This window comes from Candoia aspera, chromosome 2 (assembly GCF_035149785.1).
Source record: "Candoia aspera isolate rCanAsp1 chromosome 2, rCanAsp1.hap2, whole genome shotgun sequence".
Classification (NCBI taxonomy): domain Eukaryota; kingdom Metazoa; phylum Chordata; class Lepidosauria; order Squamata; family Boidae; genus Candoia; species Candoia aspera.
The window spans coordinates 121,832,095-121,853,388 of NC_086154.1; the positions used below are offsets into that span (position 1 = coordinate 121,832,095).

The window sequence follows — 21,294 nt, forward strand, 5'->3', positions numbered from 1 at the left end:
GTTGGAAGTTTCTGAGTTTAGACTTTAGAGATTGTGAGCCTCACACTGTGAGAAATTCAAACAACTCATAGAGACCCCACCTTAATGTACTCACTTATAAATGATGACAGTAGTTTTTTTATTTGATTTCCAAGATTCTGTAATGGAAGCTCTTTGGTCGTCTGCTGCTGTTAGGAACTGGACATTGATCTTTGAAACTCACTGCTCTCTTTTACAAGTAAGGCTACCTAGTTTCGTTTCTGAGACCTGACAGTGATAACTGGCCCACTGGAACAACACTGGCAGCTATAAAGGCTATTTCAGCAACAGATAGATGGGCAGATCACCAGTGTGAATAATGCTGTTCCTCAAATTATAAAGCACATTATTTAAGTGCTGCAACAATGAGGGCTGCATTTCATGTTGTTTTTTGCTATTCCACCTCACTTCCTTTGCTCTCCATGATCTTTATAAGACAAATTTAATGGTGCTTGTGACAGGTTCAGACCTTTCGTATGTTTGGGAGACCAGCTGAATTTTTCACAGACCATCCTCAAGCAGTCCTCATCCTTGTATTCTTCATAGATGGAGTTGCCAAGTGGGCAGTTCCTGTTATAGACAACAATGATCCCATAATTGATAGCTTTCTCAATTCTTTGTAGAGATTTACAGATGCTTCTTATAACTCTGCCAGAAGGGCTACTGTTTATTGGGAGATTCACAGTTTGTACCAGGGTAAATGCAGAATGTAAGCATATAGCAAAATTTCAGCTGTATGCTATAGGTGTTCATTGGAATAGATCAATTTTTGGAAGGTCTATCAAATTAACTGTAAGATAAATTAGTTCTCCTTGGCATGCCAAATGGAATGTCCATTGCATGTGGAAACCATAGATGGAAGACCTTTATACAGGTAGTCCTCACTTACCAACGGTAATTGAGACTGGGAATTCAGTTGCTAAGCAATGCAATGTCACTTGATCGCACCAACTTACTATGGCTGTTCTGGAAGTCCCAGTTGCTGTCATTAGGTGAATCCTGCATGGTCACAGCATCCTGTGGTCACGGGATTGCCATTTGCAATCTCCTGCCAGCTTCCCCATTGACTTTGCTTGTCGGCAGCCGGCAGTGAAGGTTGCAAATGATGATCACATTGTTACCTGGAATTTTTAGGCTTCATAGGCTTCTTTTTAATAAAGGTGACATTAGCATTTTAGCACAACATCCATGCCTTCTTTTGAAGTTCAGGAAACCATGTTTTCCTTTTACCCAAAACCATTTCTTTCTTTTACATGCAAAAACTAGCCTTTTCAGCAACTAAATAATAGAGACCATATTCTGAAAGTCCTTGAATACACTTGCAAGTTTTAAGATGATACAAGTCCGGCTGGGAAAGGGAATGACATAACCCATAAATTTGCAACTTGTGGAATGTTTTCGGTAATGAATGTTTTCTATTGTTCAGTTCTCATAAGCAATCAGTGTCTTTTATTGTTTGATTAGTTGCTTTCTGATGTATCACATATACCAAATGTATGTATCATTTGTCTCTGTACCCTATAAAAGGACTTGACCCCCCTCCCCTTAATAAATGCTTTTGCTTTTGCCTGAATTACTGTTGATTCATGTTTTTGGGTAAAGAAAAAGCCGCTCTGCAAAGTTAAGTCTCTCTCAAATTCAGGGACCAAGTTTTTATCAGCTCCCTGCCAAACTTGGGGTACCTGAGTTTCTAGGCAACAACATGACCATGGGATGCTGCAACATCGTAATTGCGAGCCAGTTACCAAGTGTCCAAATTGTGATCATGTGACTGTGGGACACTGCAACAGCATAATTGCGAGATAGTTGCTGAGCACCTGAATCACAATCACATGACAAGGACACTGCAACAGCTGCAACTATGAAGACCCATTGTAAGTCCCCCTCATTCAGCACTGTCATAACTTCGAACAGTCACTGAATGAGTGGATGTTAAACAAGGACTACCTGTATTTTGGTCCCATTGTTGAACTGCCCCTTCAGCTCATTTCTGTATAAATGACCATCCAGAAACCTTGTATTTAACTTCTTCCTTGTATGATCCTACTGTCTTGAGGATTGATCTGATACAGTTATGCAATGCTGACATTCACTGGGATGGAGGGATTGTGTCTTACCAAAAACAAAAACAAAAAAACAAGATAACCAGTTATAGGAACTAAGACCCTATTTCCCCCACAGTTTGGACCTTCTTTTTACCAGAAAATTACTCAGACTTTGCTAATGTTTTGTCAGGGTCAGGCTCGCTTCGCAATAAGACACGGACTCACTTAATGGGTATTAAGGATTTCCGGTTTATTGGAATGGTAGCTGACAGAACGAAAAACGGGAACGGGGGTGCGGTGGTGAGGTGCCCTGTTTATACCCTCTTTCGGGGTCCCGTGCTTCTCCACCCTTCATTGTCCCTAATCCCCCTTGATGGGTGCCTTGATGGTTGCATGGGCGTTTTCCCGGTGTCTTCCCTTGTCCTCTTGATTCCGGTGTGTCCTCCAGGGCACCAGGTGCGGCTTATGTCTGCTTATCGGAAGCCCTTCTTTTCGGCTGTATATGAGTCCATGGGTGTGGGTGCTTTGGGTGCTTGTTTTAATCTCTGATTTAATTATCTCCTTCCTCTATTCCTTTATGATCATGATCTACGTTGTGAGGCTCTTTGTGCCTTTCAACGAGGTCATGACATGTTTTTAGAAACAACACATTGCGCATGTGCACACTTACACACACTTCATGTGACCTTGGTTTGTAGATCCCTTCTACATGCAATATCCTATATCTACTAAAAATTGTTTGTTTCAGATAATGTATTGATGACAACCTGAAGAAAAAAGGATTTATTAGACTTTCTTCATCTCCCGCCTCTGCTCCTACCTTGTCAAAAAAGAAAACAGATATTCTTTGAGTATAGTTCACAACTTGAGAATTTTGAACTCAGTAACTGTTAGACATTGCATTCTACTGCCACATATCTCTCAGTTTACTAAATTGAACTTCCCCTTTTATCTGTATGAAAGAGGCTACAAATATTTGTCTTTGACACATGCTCTGAGAAATTCAAGTATATTGTGATGCCTCTTAGATTATCTAATTAACAGTATTTATGAGATTCATGAATGACACATTTTCAAACATCCTGGGCTCTTATGTAATGGTGTATTAGATGACTCCCCCCCAAAAAAAATATCCAGCTGCTCATCCATGTTAGGAATGTTCTGGAGAGGCTGAGTACACACAAGCTACATGCTAACATAGAAAACTCTGCTTTTGACCATCCTACCCTGGATTCTTGGGGTGACAGAATTTCTGTAAATGGCATTCAGAAGGATCATGTTCAGGTGGACTCCATTCTGTCCTGGAATACCCCAAGGATAGTCGATGTGTGGTGTTTGGGGGGCTTTTGTTAATTTTTATGGACGTTTTAAACCTGAGTGTGTGTTTAACACACCCATTTTAACTCATCTTACTGGCTAACACCTTATTCTATTTAAATGGACTTCTCAGGCTAAGGCAGAATTCCAAAATTTGAAGCAGGCTTTCACCTCTGAGCCCCTGTTACATCACCTGGAGCACCCTTTCATTGTTCAAACAGATGCGTCAGACTCTGCCTTAGGGGCTGTTCTCCTTCAGGCTATGACTGAATGTGGAAAAGATCTGTAGATCCTTGATGAAAATCCACCCAGTATTTCATCACTGTCTGCTCTTTCTTGAACATCTTTCTTACCTGTTGTGCAGCACAGACCCCCTCCACCTATTTCTATCAGCAGGGAGATAAGAAGAATTTGTGATGGAATGTATTTTGGATTCTAGGGGCAGGAGAGGCAGATTGGAATACTTCATTCACTGGAAAGACTACTCTGACATTCAGGGCCGCAACTAGGGTCTGTGTCACCCAGGGCAAACATGGATTCCACACCCATTTTGGCAACCCCCCTAGCACGGTGCCCGGGGCACATGCCCGCTTGCCCCCCCCCTCCAGTTGCAGCCCCGCTGACACTGACAAATTCAGAGAAGCTGCTGTTGAAGTTCATGTGCTCTGACTTGTCCATCAGTTACAGTTACATAAACTGAAATCCCCAGATATGCTCCGAGGTGGCCACTGATTCCTATGACTCTGGAAGGGAGAACAAAGGCTTCTGTCTCCTCCCATCCTACTCTGCATATTTCGATTTAAAGATTAAAAAGGAGGTAACTACCAAGGCCTGACTCTAGAGGGCCCAATTTAAACCAAGTTGCCTTCCCCTTGTTCCAGGACAGGAAGTTGTTTTTTCTCTCTTTCTGGATTTTATGGAGGAGCAGGGCAGAGAGGTTGAGGGTGATACAAAGGAATTCTTGGAGGCGAAGAAAAGGGAGTTTTTCAAAACATGGCAAAAGTAGAGCAAAGGCACATTTCAGCCTTGTCTCTTCTGCAAGGTATCAGTCTATCAGTTAGGGAATCCATGAGAAATTCGAACAGCTCACAGAGATATTAATGTACTTGCTAATCAATGAGAACTGCTGCTTTCAATTTAGCCTCCAAGATTATTTAACCTCTTTTTACTGGCATTGAAACTGGTTAATGAGATGGTGAATGAGCTTTGTTTCCTTGATCATGCACTGCAGTTAGGAGCTTAGCAGTAACAAATATGTGTTTAGGATCACATTTCACAGAAGATTGGGCCATCTCACAGGTATTTTGGTGGGTTCCTGAAGGTGCAAGACCTGACTGTGGAGAAGTGTGGAAATAACCTTGAAGAACATACACAGGAACAATTAAGGTAAAATAAGAGACAGCTCAGTCCTTGGAAAGAAGAAGGTGTGAGAAAGAAACTCAGAAGAATCCTACCTTGAGTCTGATTGGTATAAGAAGCAGCACAGGGAAACTCTTGTAGGCGTTCAAGGTTATCATACCCTTAAAGTACAGTTCCTGTAATCCTTGTGCTGTCTTCTAACGTGGCCTTTCTCGAAATGCTGACATGGACAGAAGTCAGTTACTTAGCCTGGAGTGGGTTTCAGAGGTCTAAGAATTTATAGCCAATATCATTATGGGAATATGCTTGCAACAAGAGCCTGGAGAGGCAGCAATGGGTGGAGATCCCTCTAGGAACTGAGAACAGGGAAAAGACCAGCCTTCTTATGCCATTCCTTTGATTTGCATAAACTTTACAACTTACAGGAGCTGCATGAGATTGTTTTTCATTTCTAATAAGTGCTTTCAAATATATGTAGTTGTTTTTCCATATGTTAATAGTCTATTTAAGTAGAACAGAGAACCTGTGGCAACTGATCTGGTTTGCACATCTGACTAAACTATGAAATGGTTTGTTTAGTTTTAGCTTAGCATTATCTTGTAGATCCAATCATTTTGGTTTATAGTTTTATGAATGGACTGAGTTAATTATAACTTACTCAACGGAGTGTGGTTAAACCATGGCTTATACAATATATAAAAGCCGATGACTTCACAGTGTTAGCGGCATGAGTTTCCATGTACTCAAAGATGTGTGAAGTGTCTTTTTCATGCAGTGACAAAATGGATTCAGGGGCTAAGGCAACTTTATTATTTGTTATTTAAAACCAGTTTAAAGGATTTTATACATCAAAGACTTACTAATAAATAACAGCAATAAAATAGTTATCATTATCCAGTTTATGTCAGTATCAGATCAGGCATGCTTTCACATCTGGCAATTACATATCACAGTCAGGACTTGTGAAATATGTTTTTATCAGGTGAGGAAACCTCAATTGCTTTGTTGATTGTTATTGTTGGCTTAAATCCTTGCAGTAATAGAAGTTATGACTAGTTTAGGATATGAGTATTTTTATTGTTCTAAATTTGCTTATTGTGCAGTGTTTCTAGCTTATTTATTATTAGATTTATATCCTGCTTTTTCTCCAATTTCCCCACACAACAATACAGTATGTGAAAATTGGGTTGAGGCACAGTGATTGGCCCATCACAGTGAGCTTTCATGTTTGAGGGTAAATCTGAACCTAATTTATCTCACTCCTAGTCCAGCACACACCTTAATCCCTGCAATGGAGAGAGTGTGACTTTTGGTAGCCTGGCATTTGAAGATTTTCAACGATTTACTCTTGAATAAATATGATGCCTTTTCTTATAACAGATGACTCTTTGCAGGCCAGATGAAAACATATTCAGAAATAATCAGTGATAAATACCACTTGCTGTACACAGCCAGGAGAATGTTGTATAGCATCTTTCATTAAATTTGTTTAAACATCCGCAAGTCTGTTAATTTGTTTTTGCAGTTTATCTATACCCATCTGGTTTTTGTAGCTCTTTGTGTGTGGTCTAGACCTAGACTGCTTAGATAAATGAATTAGCTAACCAATTAGCCACTTTAAGTCTTTGATTGTATATATGCCATCAAGTCAGTGTCAACTTTTAGGGACCAAAGTAAGTACATAAATGTGTGTGTAGCATGATTCTCTGTATGTTTCTTTGAGTAGGAGTGCTTGAGCTAGATGTAAGACTGCATAAGACAGTAATGTTCGTTTGTTGTTGTTGTTTATTCGTTTAGTCGCTTCCGACTCTTCGTGACTTCATGGACCAGCCCACGCCAGAGCTTCCTGTCGGTCGTCAACACCCCCAGCTCCCCCAGGGACGAGTCCGTCACCTCTCAGTAATGTTCAGTTGCAAGTAATGTTTAATTGATTATTTTAGAGCAGCCTTTCTCAACCTTCTGACCCTGTAGGAACTCTTGAAATATTTTTCAGGTCTCAGGGAACTGAGGGAACACATTCAGGCTCAAATATAGGCCAGAAGTTACAAAATTATTATATTGATTTCATGTGTAAGCTCTTTTATATGCACTGAAAGGTGAAAGGTCCCCTGTGCAAGCATTGAGTCATGTCTGACCCTTTGGGGGCATGCCACTTTTGCGACGTTTTCTTGGCAGACTATAGCGAGGTGGTTTGCCATGGCCTTCCCCAGGCCTCACCTTCCCAAGCAAGTTGGGTACTTATTTTACCGACCTCGGAAGGATGGAAGGCTGAGTCAGTGTTCTTAAACTAAAAATAAAGAATGAAATGTACCTCTTTAATGCGAAGTTGTCTGAATTTGAAATAATTTTTTTTAATAAATTGTGGTCTCCCAGGGAACCCCTAGTGACCTGTCACGAACCCTAGGGTCCCACGGAACCCCGGTTGAGAAACCCTGTTTTAGAGTAATCATTCTGCTGAAATCTAGGATAGGCTTATCACAAAAATTAGTGGGGTAAAGAGCTGCACATCCGCAGTATCGTCCCAAGCGTCACGCGCAGCTGGAACAGGAAGGTACTCTGCTTTGTAAGTGTGCACCAGGATACAGCGCGGAGCTCGAGTCCGCAAGAGCAGCTGCCACCTCATCCCTTCCGGCCCACCTGCCGCCCACTCTTGTCCTCCCTCCAGTCTGATGCAACCATAACACAACCACGTGGCCACTGTCAGCTGTTTCCACCTCGTTATCCAATCGCTGCCAGCCCTGTTGGCGTCGTGGGCGAGGCCTGGGAGCTTTGCCTCCTTAGTGCGATTGAAAGCTTGAACCCGGTTGGCGGTGGCCGGGCCGAGGTGGCTAGTTCGAAACAGCGTTGCCCAATAGCAAAGCGCGGGGGGTAGAAGGCCCCGCCCTTCGGCCGGCCATGGTTATGTGACTTGTTTCTTCTGTTGCGATCCGGCGCCGGGAGCTGTGGCAGCGAGGGGTAGGAGGGCTGGTGGGAGTTCCTGAGCCCCGCTGACCGGGTGAAATCGAGGCCGAGGATTCAGTGCTGTCGGTGTCTATGGAGGCCGCCGCCGCCGCCGGGGAAGGGGAGCGCGAGACTCTGACCTGCTTTTCCTATAACCAGGATTGCACGTACGTAAGTGGGGGGGGGGGAGTGAGAGGGACCAAGCCCTTCGCTATCCGGAGGGAGGAGGCGGCGGTGGCGAGCCTTACCAGTCTTGTGGAGGAGGCAAAAGACTCGATGCGGGGGGGGGGGGGGGAGTGGACAAGGATGTGTAATAGGGAAGGGAAGAAGTGAAAGGAAGTAACTTAGGCTGGAGATGGGCGGGAAGTGGCGGTTTAAGAAAAGTCGCCCATTAAGTCACTTGCCGGGTTTTTAGAACTACATATAGAAGATTCCGAGGGTGTTTGGTCGGTTATTTGTTTAGCTTTTAGTCTGCCCTTTCTGTCAGCAAATGGGGCTCGAGCAAATACAGTTATTCAAGAGGGAGCTTTTGGAGTAGTCGCTGGTGGCTTGGGGTATTTAAATTCGGAAGATGTGGGTTGGCCTGTGTGGCTAACCCTGTTTCCCTTTCTCACCCTTTTTTAAAATGTGGTATTGAGGTGAACTTAATGAACCTCAGGATTGTTCCGGTCTTCCTGATTCTGTTTAAGTTCGCCTCCAACCAGTTTATGTATATATTGGTACTTTCAAAAATCTGAAGCCAGAGGCTGGATGTTTCTCCCTCCATCTTTTTGCACTGATGATGTCCTGGGTGCTGACTTTTTTCTTTTCTATCATCCCATGATCCAAGTATCAAGGAAAGTCTTGTTTATCACAGGAAAGTAAAAAAGAAATACTGCTTCTGTGTGTTCACAGGTTAAATGCTTCTTTAAAAGCTAGCTGGAAAGATGCCTGGAGAAAAGAAACTGACTTAAAAGAAACTAGACATCTTCTTAATATAAAATCTGCAGTGTTTCTGTTTCTATTAAGCACATAGCCTTGTAGGGCTATATCACAGAATATCCTGCCTTTTTTCCTGCAGTTGCATAACATTGCCTACAGAATAGTGCAATAGGTATGTAAGTAGGCATATCCTTTTTCACTTGTTGCATACTTAGGAAACAAGCTGCGGGAAGCTGTAATTGACCCAGCTTTCTGCAGCATAAGGTATTAGTAAAAAATGGTGTCAACTATTTTGTATACTATAACTAACAGAATATATATTAAAGCTTTGAGATATACGAAACTGCTTTTAGTGTGCTAATATTAGAACTGGCATAATTTAGAATTCTGTATTGCTATGACTTCATACATTCTTCCAAACTAAGATTTGGCATAATATTTCTTTTTTGTTCAATATATATGGCTGCTCACTTGCCAGGTGACTCTGAAAAGCTTTTTTTCCAATTCTTCCCACAATTGGCTAAATAAAAACAAACCTTAAATCCTCCTGGTGGCAGAAAAGAAATTGATTCTAATATAACAAGCACTGCTGAAGAATGAAAACTAATGTAAACAACTGAATGTATGCTTTTATTCATCATCCTTTCCCACATCTCATGGTTCTTATTTTTGTATTTCAAACATTGAAATTAGCAACTCCCTGTTAACGTTGTAACTAAATTGCCACTTCTAACTGCAGTTTGGCACTAATCAAGTTATACAGTTATATGCAATCGGTTATCATTTAAACAAAGGCATCTGTGTCCAATATACTTGCAGGATACTGAGCAATTGGTAGTAAGTTCTGTGAATGTAGACATTATTTTTAAAAATGTGGAGGAAGATGTACTGTAGTCTGGCTTTAAGAGGATACTATTAAGTAATAGTGGTAAAAATGAAGCATCTAAACCACAGAAAGAAAAGTCAACAGGAAATATCTTGGTATTCTGGTACAATGCAAGAAAAGAAGGATATATATTGAAATTGCTAAGGAGTAGATTCAAAATGAATGAAACGTAGGCATTCATAATACTTGATATTACTGGCCTGTGCAACACATCAGTTTGTGCTATTTGTGTCTTATTGCCAATTAGTTTAAAATATATAGCACCTTCTGGGTTAACTTGCTAGAATGATGGGGATATAAATATTTTTTTCCTGCTTTTGGAATTGGATATAAGAAGAAATCCTAGCTCCTTAACAACTTCATTTCCTCAGATATCTTGTCAGTGCTAGAGATAGTTTATTTTTGTAGCAGTTCTTGTTTCTGGTCAATAAAATGATACTCAGAACAATATGAACTATAAATTGGAATACATATTTATTTGTTTATGTACAAGTGAGCAAAGGAACAAGAAAGAAAAAGAAATTGCCTTGCTGGTTCAGATTAAAGATCCACTGGCACTGTATTCCTGTTCTAGTTGGTAGTTACCCAAAGGTGTCTAGAGAGTCACAAGTAGTAAAATATAGACCAACAAGCTATTCTGTGTTTCTTCCCAGCAGCCTGTGAATCTGGAGGTTCTACACAAGAAATCATGGGTGATTTTGAAAACTGCATAATGCTGACATAACCAATAGTCAGTACTGTTAACCTGTGTGGTTTTGGCTCTGGGATTTTAGAAAAACATTTCCTTAGCTTTATCTAGAGATGCTGGGTTTGGATCTGGAATCTTGGCATGCAAGCTATGCGTTCTACTCTTGATCTGCAGTCCAGTTCCTTTTTTAAAACTGAACGAAGCATAGCTAATAAAATAACATTCAGGTAATACCGTAGTGAGAGCGTTGGCTTGTGAAGAAAGAAACTTTCAACTTGGTAGGAGGCATTGTAGCTGTTTCTTCATATACAGGGTGTCTCATGCTTCTGTCCATCTGACCACCAGATATGCCTGTTTCAAGGTTTTGTTGAATTAAATATACGAGGCTTCTCCTTTTTGTATTTTCAGAATAAGCTGCTCCGGATGGAGCCGCTTAGTGAGTTAGTATTCATCTCTATGTAATGTTATTTGATGTTATCAGAAAAATGTATCCGATGGTGGGGATCCAAACTCTAGCTGGTGTCATTGTTAATTTATGTAATATTCGTGATTTTTAGAAGCTTCACATTTTTTATCATGTTCAAATAAGTTTTTATTCCTGGACTGTACTTATTGAATTGATTAGTCCATAGCTGTCCACTAAATTCATAGCAGGAAAGGGATTCTAACTGCCCCTCAAAATCTGCTTGCTCCAGACATGCTATTTTGTATTAGGTATGTGCATTACTGGGGTTGACACAGTATCTCTATTTACATCTCTACAGGGAACTTGTGCTTCCCCCACCCCACCCCCGCCCCGCCAGTTGCTAAACATGGCCAGTGGTAAGATATTATTCAATCAAATGTTGAGGCCTCCATGAGAATTCTGGGCAGTTTACGGATTAAAAAAATACATGGAAACAATACATACAACTGTCTGGGAGAGCAGAGTACCAACTATAAACCACACACAACAGAAGGGGGCACTACAACCACTCCGTCCCTAAGGCCTGGGAGAACAGCAAGATGTTCAGCTATTTTGGAAACAACATAAGGGAGGGAGCTACATGAATCTCTGAGGGAACATCATTCCAGAGGGCAGGTGCTGCAATGCTTCCTCAGTCCTACTCTTCCAGGTGTTGGGAGTTTTCCTTTAGCAATCTCTAAAGGCCTACAGATTATCTTCTCGTTATTTTCAGCCTATGTCAATTGGGCAGATATAGATATAAGGCAGCCTTCTCTAATATGGTGCCCTTTAAATGTAACTACAACTCCTTCAGCCATAATGCATGGACTGAAGTTGAGGAGTTGTACTCCCCGTTCATCTGGAGAGCACAACAGTAAGAAGGCTCATACAATATGGAGAAGTCAGGAAATAACTAGATTTTAAATGTAGTAGAAACAGGGGAAAAGCAGTAGATGAACATGAAATAAAGCAAAGCTACACTGACTAAAGGAAGACTGAGATGAGAAACTGGATATTGGAGAAGGAAACGAAAACAAAATTGTTCAACATGAAATTACTCAGAAAGCATGGAACTAAGAAAGGAGACATGCAACTTGATCCCAAATGAGCCAGCATCATCTTGCTTCAGATCTCTGTACCCATGTTGATGCTTTTGCTCCCATAGTTAGGCTTCAGTATATATAATCTTTTGAGCTAAATGTAAGTAAATTGCAGATGAAAAAAATTATACTTTATTCAGTTCTATAAAGCACAGAATATTATTTATTTAAATAGTTATTAGAGTTATATCCTGTTTCTCGTTCAGCAAGTTAAGGTGGCATATATGCTACTTAGATAATTCCTGTGGCCTTTTATGTGAGCTAGCTGTTTGGAGTAAAACTGTATATTCAGAAATATTTTGCAGTGCGCTCTACCATTTTAGAGTGATAGTGGAAGATAGTTTGAAGGAAGACAAATTATTTTGAAGGGGAAGGGGCTAGGCTAGTACACTTCCCCTGACAGGTTGGCTTTTTATGGATACAAGTTGTTCTGGAATTGGTAATGATTCAGATCCAGACCAAGAACTAATTTTTATCTGAAACTAAAATGATATATTTTAGAAAGGGCTATTTTCCATGAATTTTCCAGAATTTTGATCTAAGTGCTTTTCTTTTTTTTAAAAAAAAGCTAATATGATTGTGAACTAATGAAAGTTGGCTAATGAAAAACATGAACTCTGGTTGGGGTCGTCTATTTTACACATGGGGTGTGGCCTGCTCAGTTAAGTTTTGAAGCTCCTGCCGCTTATATATTTCTTAGTATATACTCCACTATTGTCATTTGGAATCTTTCTTTTTATGTCCTCCTGGAGCTGTATCCAGTGGAATGTACTTGTCACTCTTAGACCATCACAGCTTCTAATTTTCTCTTGCATCATGTTTCCTGCTTTACAGGTTTGTGTCTGTTGTTTTATATCCGGTTCATGTCTGGAAGCCTGGCAATTTGCAAATTGCTCTAAACAGTAACATTCAGATCCCAGTAGAAATATTTGACAGAGGTTTTAGGTTGCTGGTGTGTTAGATTCAGTACCACTTTTCTGCCAGTTCATTCTGAGATATAAAATGCACCTACTTTTCCTTTAGCACATGGGTAAGTGACATATTGCTCACTGGAAGCAATGTGTCCTTAGGTATCTTTCTTGGTATCTGTAAGGCTTTTTGTCTATCTACTTAAAAAGAAAAGAAAGAAATCTGGCACGAACCTCTAGCCTCATTTTACAGAAATGTCTTTGGGCTCTGCAAAAGTTTACTACTACTAACTTCTGGGATGGTAGTAAGCATACTATAGGGCTAGTTTGCCTTCTCATAAATAGATCGTTCTCATTATTGAAACAATTTTGTAAAGAAGTATGTCTTCTGCAGCAGCTATTTTGTGAGTGTCCCAACTATGCCCTCAAATTCCAGTTGTGCCCCCAACTAAACAAAGTCGCTTTTCTCTGCTCTGCTGTGAATAGGATAAGTGCCAGAGTGGACTTGGATATGTAGTGAAATAGGAAACTGTTTCTTTATAATAAAGATTTTAAAAACTATATGCGTATAGGTTTTATATTTTAGGGAAATTTAACTTCAGACAAAAAGGTATATGCTAAAATATCTTCTGTATTCACTATTGGGGAAGAAAAAGGAATAACTTGACTGAAGGGAAAAAGGGCGGGAGAGTACTTTAATTTTTTATTTATGCCTTGTTTTAAGAGAATGTAACATTAGGCATTCCAAATTAAAGCAACCTTCCAGATGTGTCACTGTTTGTCATATTCCCAACCAAGATAGGCATTAGCATGTATTCTGTCATCTTTACCTATTCTGCACCAAGTAACAAGATACTTTGCTATTCATTGCCATTACCTTAATCCAGGAAGCAGCTCCATTGGTTAAAACTGAATCTCACAGCTGTGGTCCTTAGTATATGACTGCTTCACCCAGTGAAATCCAAAGACCATTGCTGGTATTGTCAGCTTTTTGCTATCTGTTGAAGAACTTCTGTTACACCTTGGTTGTTGCTGTGGAATACTGTTGTGGTGAATAAAGATAGGAAAACTGAATTTGTACAAGCCACACTGTAGAAGTACAGTGTATTTAATTCTTCTTTTAAATAATGGTAACAGCTTCATATCTGCATAGCAAAAACCAAAATACAGTAGCATTTTGCAGAAAAACAGAATCCTGTGACAGCATAAATTCTCTTGGCCTAGTGTTCAGTAGAGATAATTAATATCCCAATTTGGGAGATACTTTATGTATTGCGTGCAAGGGATCAGTGTATGAAAACTTATGGTATTAAATTTTGCTGATGTTTAGGATATCACAGCTTCCTTTGTTTCATTTATGGTTGCAGTTGGATTCAAAATGCTGTTTCAAAGGAAGATAGCAACAAGAAAACCCTTACTATTCCAATCACTATTATCCTTGTTAGGTTTTCAGTATATATTCAATATATATATTTACTCTGAGGGATTCTGGTTTAATATATAATGCTGTTTTTACTGGAGGATTTGGTAATTAGTGGTCAGTTCAATTATATATATTTATATATATATATGTAGGTAATTCTCGTTTAGCAACCACAATTGGGACCAGCAACTCTGTCGCTAAATGAAGCGGTCACTAAGTGGGAAATCACATGTCTGCAACTGTGCATTTTTTCCCTCCACTTCCCACCCTTTGGAATGCTCCCCCACCATGGAATAGCCAGCTCAGAACTGACAAGACTAATCAGTTTCACACCTTCTGTTTTGTTTGGTCCCCAAACACTCCCCTATCCTTTGGAATGCTCACCCTGGCACTGGGATAATTAAGAAGGGAATTAAAGTTTGTATTTACATTCATTGGAGAGGAAGGGATTACAGGAGAGTAAGAAGGAACACAATGGGGAATACACCGGGCTGTTTGCCTAGCGTGCTCGTGGCTGCTGGTGCCAGTGCATTGCTTTTGATGTGTATTCCCCATTGTGTGCTTGCATACTCTGTTGTAATCCTTCCCTCTCCCATCTCTCTGCTCTGCAAAGGGTGGGGGGAGAAAACAGTCCAGGCACTGGACAACATGTACTCACTGTAATAACTGACATACATACATCCATCTTTGAAATAAACCCTACTCTTTTCAATTGGATGTAGCCCAGTTAAGTTGCAGTCCTATGTATCAGGACTTCTTCAGCTTTGTGGTGCCATGACCCCTTAAAATATTAAATGTATATTTAATATTCATTTATTGAATGCAATTGTAGTCTGGCAGTAATCCAGTTAAGCATGTGCAGGTTATCTGAATTGTATATGCAAAGTCAGAGCCCTGTCAGATTGTACTTCCGTTCTGCTTTTGTGTGTGCACATGCTCAGCTGGATTGCTGCCATTATGGGAGCCTTGTCTGACAGCAGAAGCCTGTCAGAGTGTGGTCTGACAGTTTTATTCATGGGCAGGGGGAAACTCATTTATTAGTTTGCCTGGAGCAGCTAGGGTAAGCTGCCTCCTTTTCCTGTTTCTCCTTTTCTGCTGCGTCCCTGTCCCCTGCAGCAGATTTGTGGAGTCCAGGCCAGAAGGAGAACCTCCTGAACTGGTGGGGTAGGCACTCCCATGCAGGCTGTGGATGATCGACAGAGAGACAGAAGTGCCTTTTGATCAAGCAGGATGGTAAATCTTAGAGCTGCCACTGACAGCATGAGTTCTGAAAACAATCCAGCTTTGAGTGTGTAAATCTGATTTGCAAACATACCTAGATTGCTACCTGACTGTGCTCCCACTCTGCTGGGAAAAACTGACAGCGGCAGCTGGGCGGAATGGAAGAGAGCGAGACCCCACTCAAGTTTGCTTGCTGCTCCTCAGAGGCTCATGGTATAGTTTGTGAACTCCTGCAAACATATTTCACCAAGATACATTTTGCTATTGCTCTTTGTTTCGGTCTTCCAAATACTTTCTCATTCATGAGCTACCAGTATAAAAAATGGTCTGTGAATGCCAATATTTCTGACAGGCAAGGAAGAAACAGTAGAAATGCCTTTTTTTTTTTGTTTTGAGGATGGGATACTTTTTGTGTATCGAAGCATATAAATGGTTGATTGAAAATTGGTGGGATGCATGCATGTTATATGCAAATGTATTTTCTTCAACTTTGTTTTAGAATTTCAGTATAGCTGTTGTATTGAACTGTGGTGGCTTTCTTTATTACTTACAGAGGTGTGTAGTATGTAAGATTAAGGCTGTAGTCTAAAGCTAAAGTATAAGCTCACATATTACACTAAAGCAAAAATTAACAGACCACTTTATCATTTAACAGAGTGTGTGAACCAAGCCTGCCTTTTCTGTAAGGAAAGTGAGATATGAATTATAGAAATACTTTGTTCTATCAGTAGTTTGCTCAGTCATAGCCTTTTTGGGACAGCTGTCAGAGAGGAATTAGAATCACTTGTTCTGCTGTGCTAATGAAGAGGTTCTCTACTCCAGATGCTAGCAGTTGGCCCGCAACATTAGATGTTTCTGCGGGGTTGAAGAAAAGTGGAATGAAACTGCTTTTGGATCCAAAATCCCTTCATTTCCCAGGAATATCCCAGGATTGGAGTTACATAATTTCCTCCTCCATTTGAAGAGTTAGTTGGGAGAGACAATATATCAGAAGAAAAAGTGTCTACCACTTGTATACCTCCTGTCCTAAATAGTGTGAGCTGTCGTTTTTGGTTGGCAGAGATCTGCCACTTTGCACCCTAATTTAGGTGCATATTTAGGCCATATTATTTTTCATCTTCAAGTTTAATCAAAGCTTAAGGATTATTGACCATAGGTCAGGCAACTTTCTTTGCAGCCAAGAGCTGTGCTTTTTATAAAAAAAGTATTTCTTTGTGATTGAAGGATCCATATGAACATCATTCTTGATCTAGAATTTCAGGAATTATCTATCAGATAACATTACAATCAAATATTTAGCAAATGGAGAGTCTGTATATTGCAATTTTGCTAGGTATTGCCTGTTGCAGGCTATCTGTAAATAACATGTTTGCATCTTAAATAGTGTTATAGTGAGGATTATTCATATGAATTTTTACATTGGGCAAGAACAAAATTAAGCATGACTGACTATATAGCATTCTCCCAGGATCTGTTAACTCAAGGTGAATATTCACCTTGATAACTGTCCAGATAACTATCCTAGTTTTGAAATTTAGATCTGAGCCCAGCATCTATTAATTAGTCCTTCATGTAGGCCTACTGTATCTTTGAGGTCATATAAGGTCCTCTTGCATAAGATGGACAACCAAGGTAAATGTATCTATAACAATTCCTAAAGATTAGTTCTTTATATTAAGCATTTTTAAGAAAAGGAGCGGGAAAAAAGAAAACACAAATCACAAAACAAAAAGGGAAAAAAGAGGCAAAAAGGACAAAATAAAGCAAGAAGATAAACAAGGAATTTACAAGCATCATAGAATTATCAATTTCAGTATTATTGAAAATAAAAATTTCAGTATTTCATTAACTGAATATACTATATTGTTTTAAAAGCTACCAATCATTAACATCTAATTAATATCAACAGCAATAGTCAACCCTTGAGGCTCTAAGAATCTAACCCAAAGGTGTCAGCTTTTAGTCGTTCCATACATGCTAGGAAAGTCATCCGAGGGAGGGGGGGAGAGAGAAGATGAATAGATGAACTCTCTAAAGCATTTTGTATTTGGATGTAACTCTTTAGAGAAAATACTATAGATCCCTGTTAACAGCAAACAAGAGAAATGCTGTTAAAGAAGCTTGATGGCAGTTGGTAACAGCAACAATAGCAAATAGTAGACTGGCTCTTTTGGAGATTAGTTGCATCAACTCTGAATGTTGAACAGTCCTGTACTAGATCTCAGAGATCTCTTGAGAGGTCCTTTTTTATGCAGCTCAAAGTCTTTACCCCATTCATTTAGGTGAGTGTATGGGCAATTTGCCTATATCTGTCTCAGCTTCAGAGGTAGCCTAATTAATCCTTCAGTGAATTGAAATGGCTCAATTAATCAGTTGGATGAGGGAACGGCCCCATGAGGAGCTGATTAAAAACTATTCAGACTGGTGATCTCAGGTGCTGGCCTCACTTCCACTGACAACTCAGTTCAGATCCTCAAAGATTGGCCTTCGGCCATTATTCCTATCTTCAGGTAAAGTAAGGATGATCTGTAGACATTCTATACTGCTATAAGCCTCCTAAGTACAAGTGGCAAAAAGTATGCAAAATGCTTGTATGGAGAATTGCAAAATTGGCTGGTAACTGGGAACATTCAAAGAGGCTGGCTTCAAAAAAAAGTGGACAGTGGACCAGAGTTTGGTTTTACTTTATTTATTTAGAAAATGTACTGTATATGGCTACCCATCTAACATTCAAATCTGGGTGGCTAACAACCATCAACAAAAACAAAATAATAAAACATAAGCCAAACAAAAATCAGACTTGAAGACTTACAACTGTTGATCCTTTTTCCCACAGCATTTGTAGATCTTAAGCAAGCATTTCATATCCAGGGAAATTCTGTGGCAAAAGTTAAAGGCTCACTCCTTCTCATTGTCATGTGAGCTCATTCCCATATACAAATACCAGTCTGAGAAGGGAATGCCATCCAGCGGGATGGTTATCAGAAGTGATTTCAAGCAAGTGGTATCCTTGCTCCTCTCTTATTTTATTTCTGTCTTAATTACATAGTAAATGATCTAAAGAAACATAATATTTCCCCAGACTAGCAGACAAGCATACCATAGTATTGCTGTATGCCAATGATACAACGGTATGAGTATAGTAGGATTAAGAACAGCAGTCAGGAAAGCGGCAATCTTTGGTAAAGCCTGCCTGTTAAAAATTAAATTTAAAAAAAACCCTAAAATCATGGATTTTGATTAAAAAAATTTTTTCCTGGAATATTGAGGAATATAGGACCAAGCAAGGCGTGTGTCATGATTGCCGTTGCAATGTTTGCGACATCGTAACGGCTCGCGTGACAAAGCGCGGATGCGTGTCAATGACTGGAGAGGTGTAGGCGATAAACCGGACAAAGAAGGTAATGGGTTTGGGAGATCTATTGAACAACAAGGTCTCATCGCCCGGTAATCGACCATTGACACCATTGTCAAATGATCAGGGCGAGGTTTGGAAGGGCGCATCTGGGCTTTCGAGGAATATCGAGGTTTAATCGCCTGGTAATGGACCATTACCTCGCAAGAAGATAAACAGGGCGATGCCCGGGGCGAATGGGGCTGAACGACCTCTCACCTATCAAGTCTTGATGACCTGTCACTCCGTGGAACTCGTGGGGCACACCCGGGGAGTGTGGGGGTGGAGTGCTGTTTGGCACGAGACTATTTAATTCAACTTTTGGCGCGCTTCCCTCACTCTCAGCTTTTTACTGGTGTGCATTCTATTCTAAATAAAAGCCAGAGTTTAAACTTGATTTAGAGTCTGAGTCTTTTATTTGGCCTTAGGCATTCCTCACATAAAACTGAGAGTCTTTTAAGAACAAACCTCGCTAGCCTCTACCAGGAAATTTTTTTTTTGCGAGAGAAGCAGCTAGCAATGACTGAACCAGGGACGATCCTAGAGTTGGCGCTTCAGAGCGGAGACACGAAGGACTCAACGCGAGTGGGGGAGGCGACCAGACAGCTTCTGGAATTGGCGCTCCCGAGATGGGACACAAGCCCCCTCCCTTCCCACACCGCACCCCAGTTTGGAGCCTGGAGCCCCAGCCCGGAGTGGAGGGCCCCGATGGAAGAGGGAGTCGTGAGTCAACACTTCAGGTGGGACGGCGTAGCGGACCCCCGGCCGGGGACATACCACACCACTTGGAGACTCCAATACCCCCAGATGCCCGAGAGGGAATTCGTAGGACTGCCGATCGGGCAACAACCAGCAGCACCGAGGATGGACGATCCCGTCACACCGGACAGGATCAGGGCTCTGGAGTCCAAGGTGCAAACATTAGAACACATGCTGCGATCCATGTCAACTGTGGTGAGTGAGCTCACGAAGAGTGCTGCTGCGCAGGGCGCAGGGAGGGGTCTCGGCATCCCACCCACCCTATCGCCGGCCCCAAGAGGAAGGGGCCAGGCGCGGGACTTTTGCCCAGGGCCCCGTGGTTTTATTCCGGTGGGGGTCACCCCTACGCACTCACAGGTTGGGGTTTCTCCAGTTGGTGGGATCGCTAAAGACTTTCCAGTAAAATTTGATGGCGACCCCATGAACCTGTCATTCTTTTTAACTAACGCAACAAACTACATCCAGCTATACGGACATTGTTTTGCATTGGAAGGGGCTAAAATCTCGGCTATTGCCACAAAACTTAAGGGCAGAGCCGCGGACTGGTACGTACAAATGTCAGAGTCCGGAGCCCCAGCCCTGGCTACCTTTCACACCTTCCTGACCGCCTTGAAGCGGTACTTTGAAGACCCCCTGGCGAAGGAGAGGGCTAAAGGCGCTCTGAAAGAACTTAATCAGGGGCAGAAATCGGTCGCAAATTATGCCCTAGAATTTAAGGTCTTGGCAGGGAAGGTCCCTGAATGGTCGGAGGCCACCCTGATCGGTATTTTTAAGGATGGCCTCAATCAAGAGGTGTTGCAATGGGCGCTGTACAGAGACGATCTGGACTCACTGCATAACTGGATCTGTCTTGCCGGGAAGGCTGAACACGCCCAGCGCACCTTCATGCTGGTGGCTAAGAGAGACAGGCTTCCTCCCAGCGGGAAAGGGCCAGTGCCACAGTCGGGCCCGACATGGGACGCCGAAAGACAACGTCGCTTTGCCCGTGGGCAATGCATCAAGTGCGGTAAGGCAGGTCACCGTGCGGCAGAATGCCACAAGGCTAGTACGGCGGATCGCCCACCTAGACCGACGCAGAAGGCTCCGCAGAAACCACCCAACCCTCCCCGACGGCTGACAGGGGCACTAGCGACCCCAGACGAAGAAGAGGACGTCGACCTCACGGGGGACGGGTTGACCGCCCCGGAGCAGCTGGCGGAAAACGCCTTCCACCTGTCCTAAACAGCGCCGCTGGGCAGGTGGTAGAGAATGGGCATGATACCACCAGGGTGAGTGCGGACTGTCCCATCCTGGCCATAAAAATTGAACTGAGCTACTGCTCCAAGACCATCTAAGTTGGGGCTTTGGTGGTCTCCAGGTGTTCCAGATGCCTGATCCACCCCAACCTAGTCGCTGCGCTAAATTTACTGTTTCAGCCTATAGTGGTTCTGGGAATCCCCTGGCTTACTCGCCACAATCCCTACATTAACTGGAGGACCCGTACGATAACGTTTGAGGATGGGTTCTACCAGGCACCTGCTAAGGGGAAATCCCTCACTTTGACTGTAGGGAGGGCTGAGATTGTCGACCCTCAGGTTCACGCTTCCCCCATGGAGGGGTTGCCAGAACAATATGCAGACTTCACTGACATCTTCGGGGAGGAGGAGGCGGACCAGTTATCCCCCCCATCGCAAGACGGACTGTGCCATTGAACTGCTCCCTCATGTCCCATTGCCTAAGCCAAAAATTTACCCAATGACACAAAAGGAATTGGCGTTGCGGGACTTCCTCGATAAAAACCTCGCTCGGGGCTTCATCGAACCAGCAAACTCGCCGGTTGGAGCGCCCGTTCTGTTCCGCGAGGACGGTACCCTAAGACTGTGTACAGACT

At 41.9% G+C, this 21,294-nt stretch overlaps 2 protein-coding genes across 3 annotated transcripts in view; one reads left to right on the forward strand and one right to left on the reverse strand.

The window, feature by feature from the left end:
- The window catches only part of ARSG (arylsulfatase G), a 588,957-nt gene that overhangs the window by 380,189 nt on the left and 187,474 nt on the right, over positions 1-21,294 (reverse strand). The gene's annotated exons all lie outside the window — the stretch shown is intronic.
- The window catches only part of WIPI1 (WD repeat domain, phosphoinositide interacting 1), a 67,916-nt gene continuing 54,149 nt past the window's right edge, over positions 7,528-21,294 (forward strand). For both annotated transcript variants that reach the window (XM_063293460.1, XM_063293461.1), the window contains exon 1: positions 7,528-7,846. In XM_063293460.1, the coding sequence (XP_063149530.1) occupies positions 7,773-7,846 (74 nt within the window). In that variant the 5' untranslated portion in view covers positions 7,528-7,772. The remainder of the gene's footprint in view (positions 7,847-21,294) is intronic.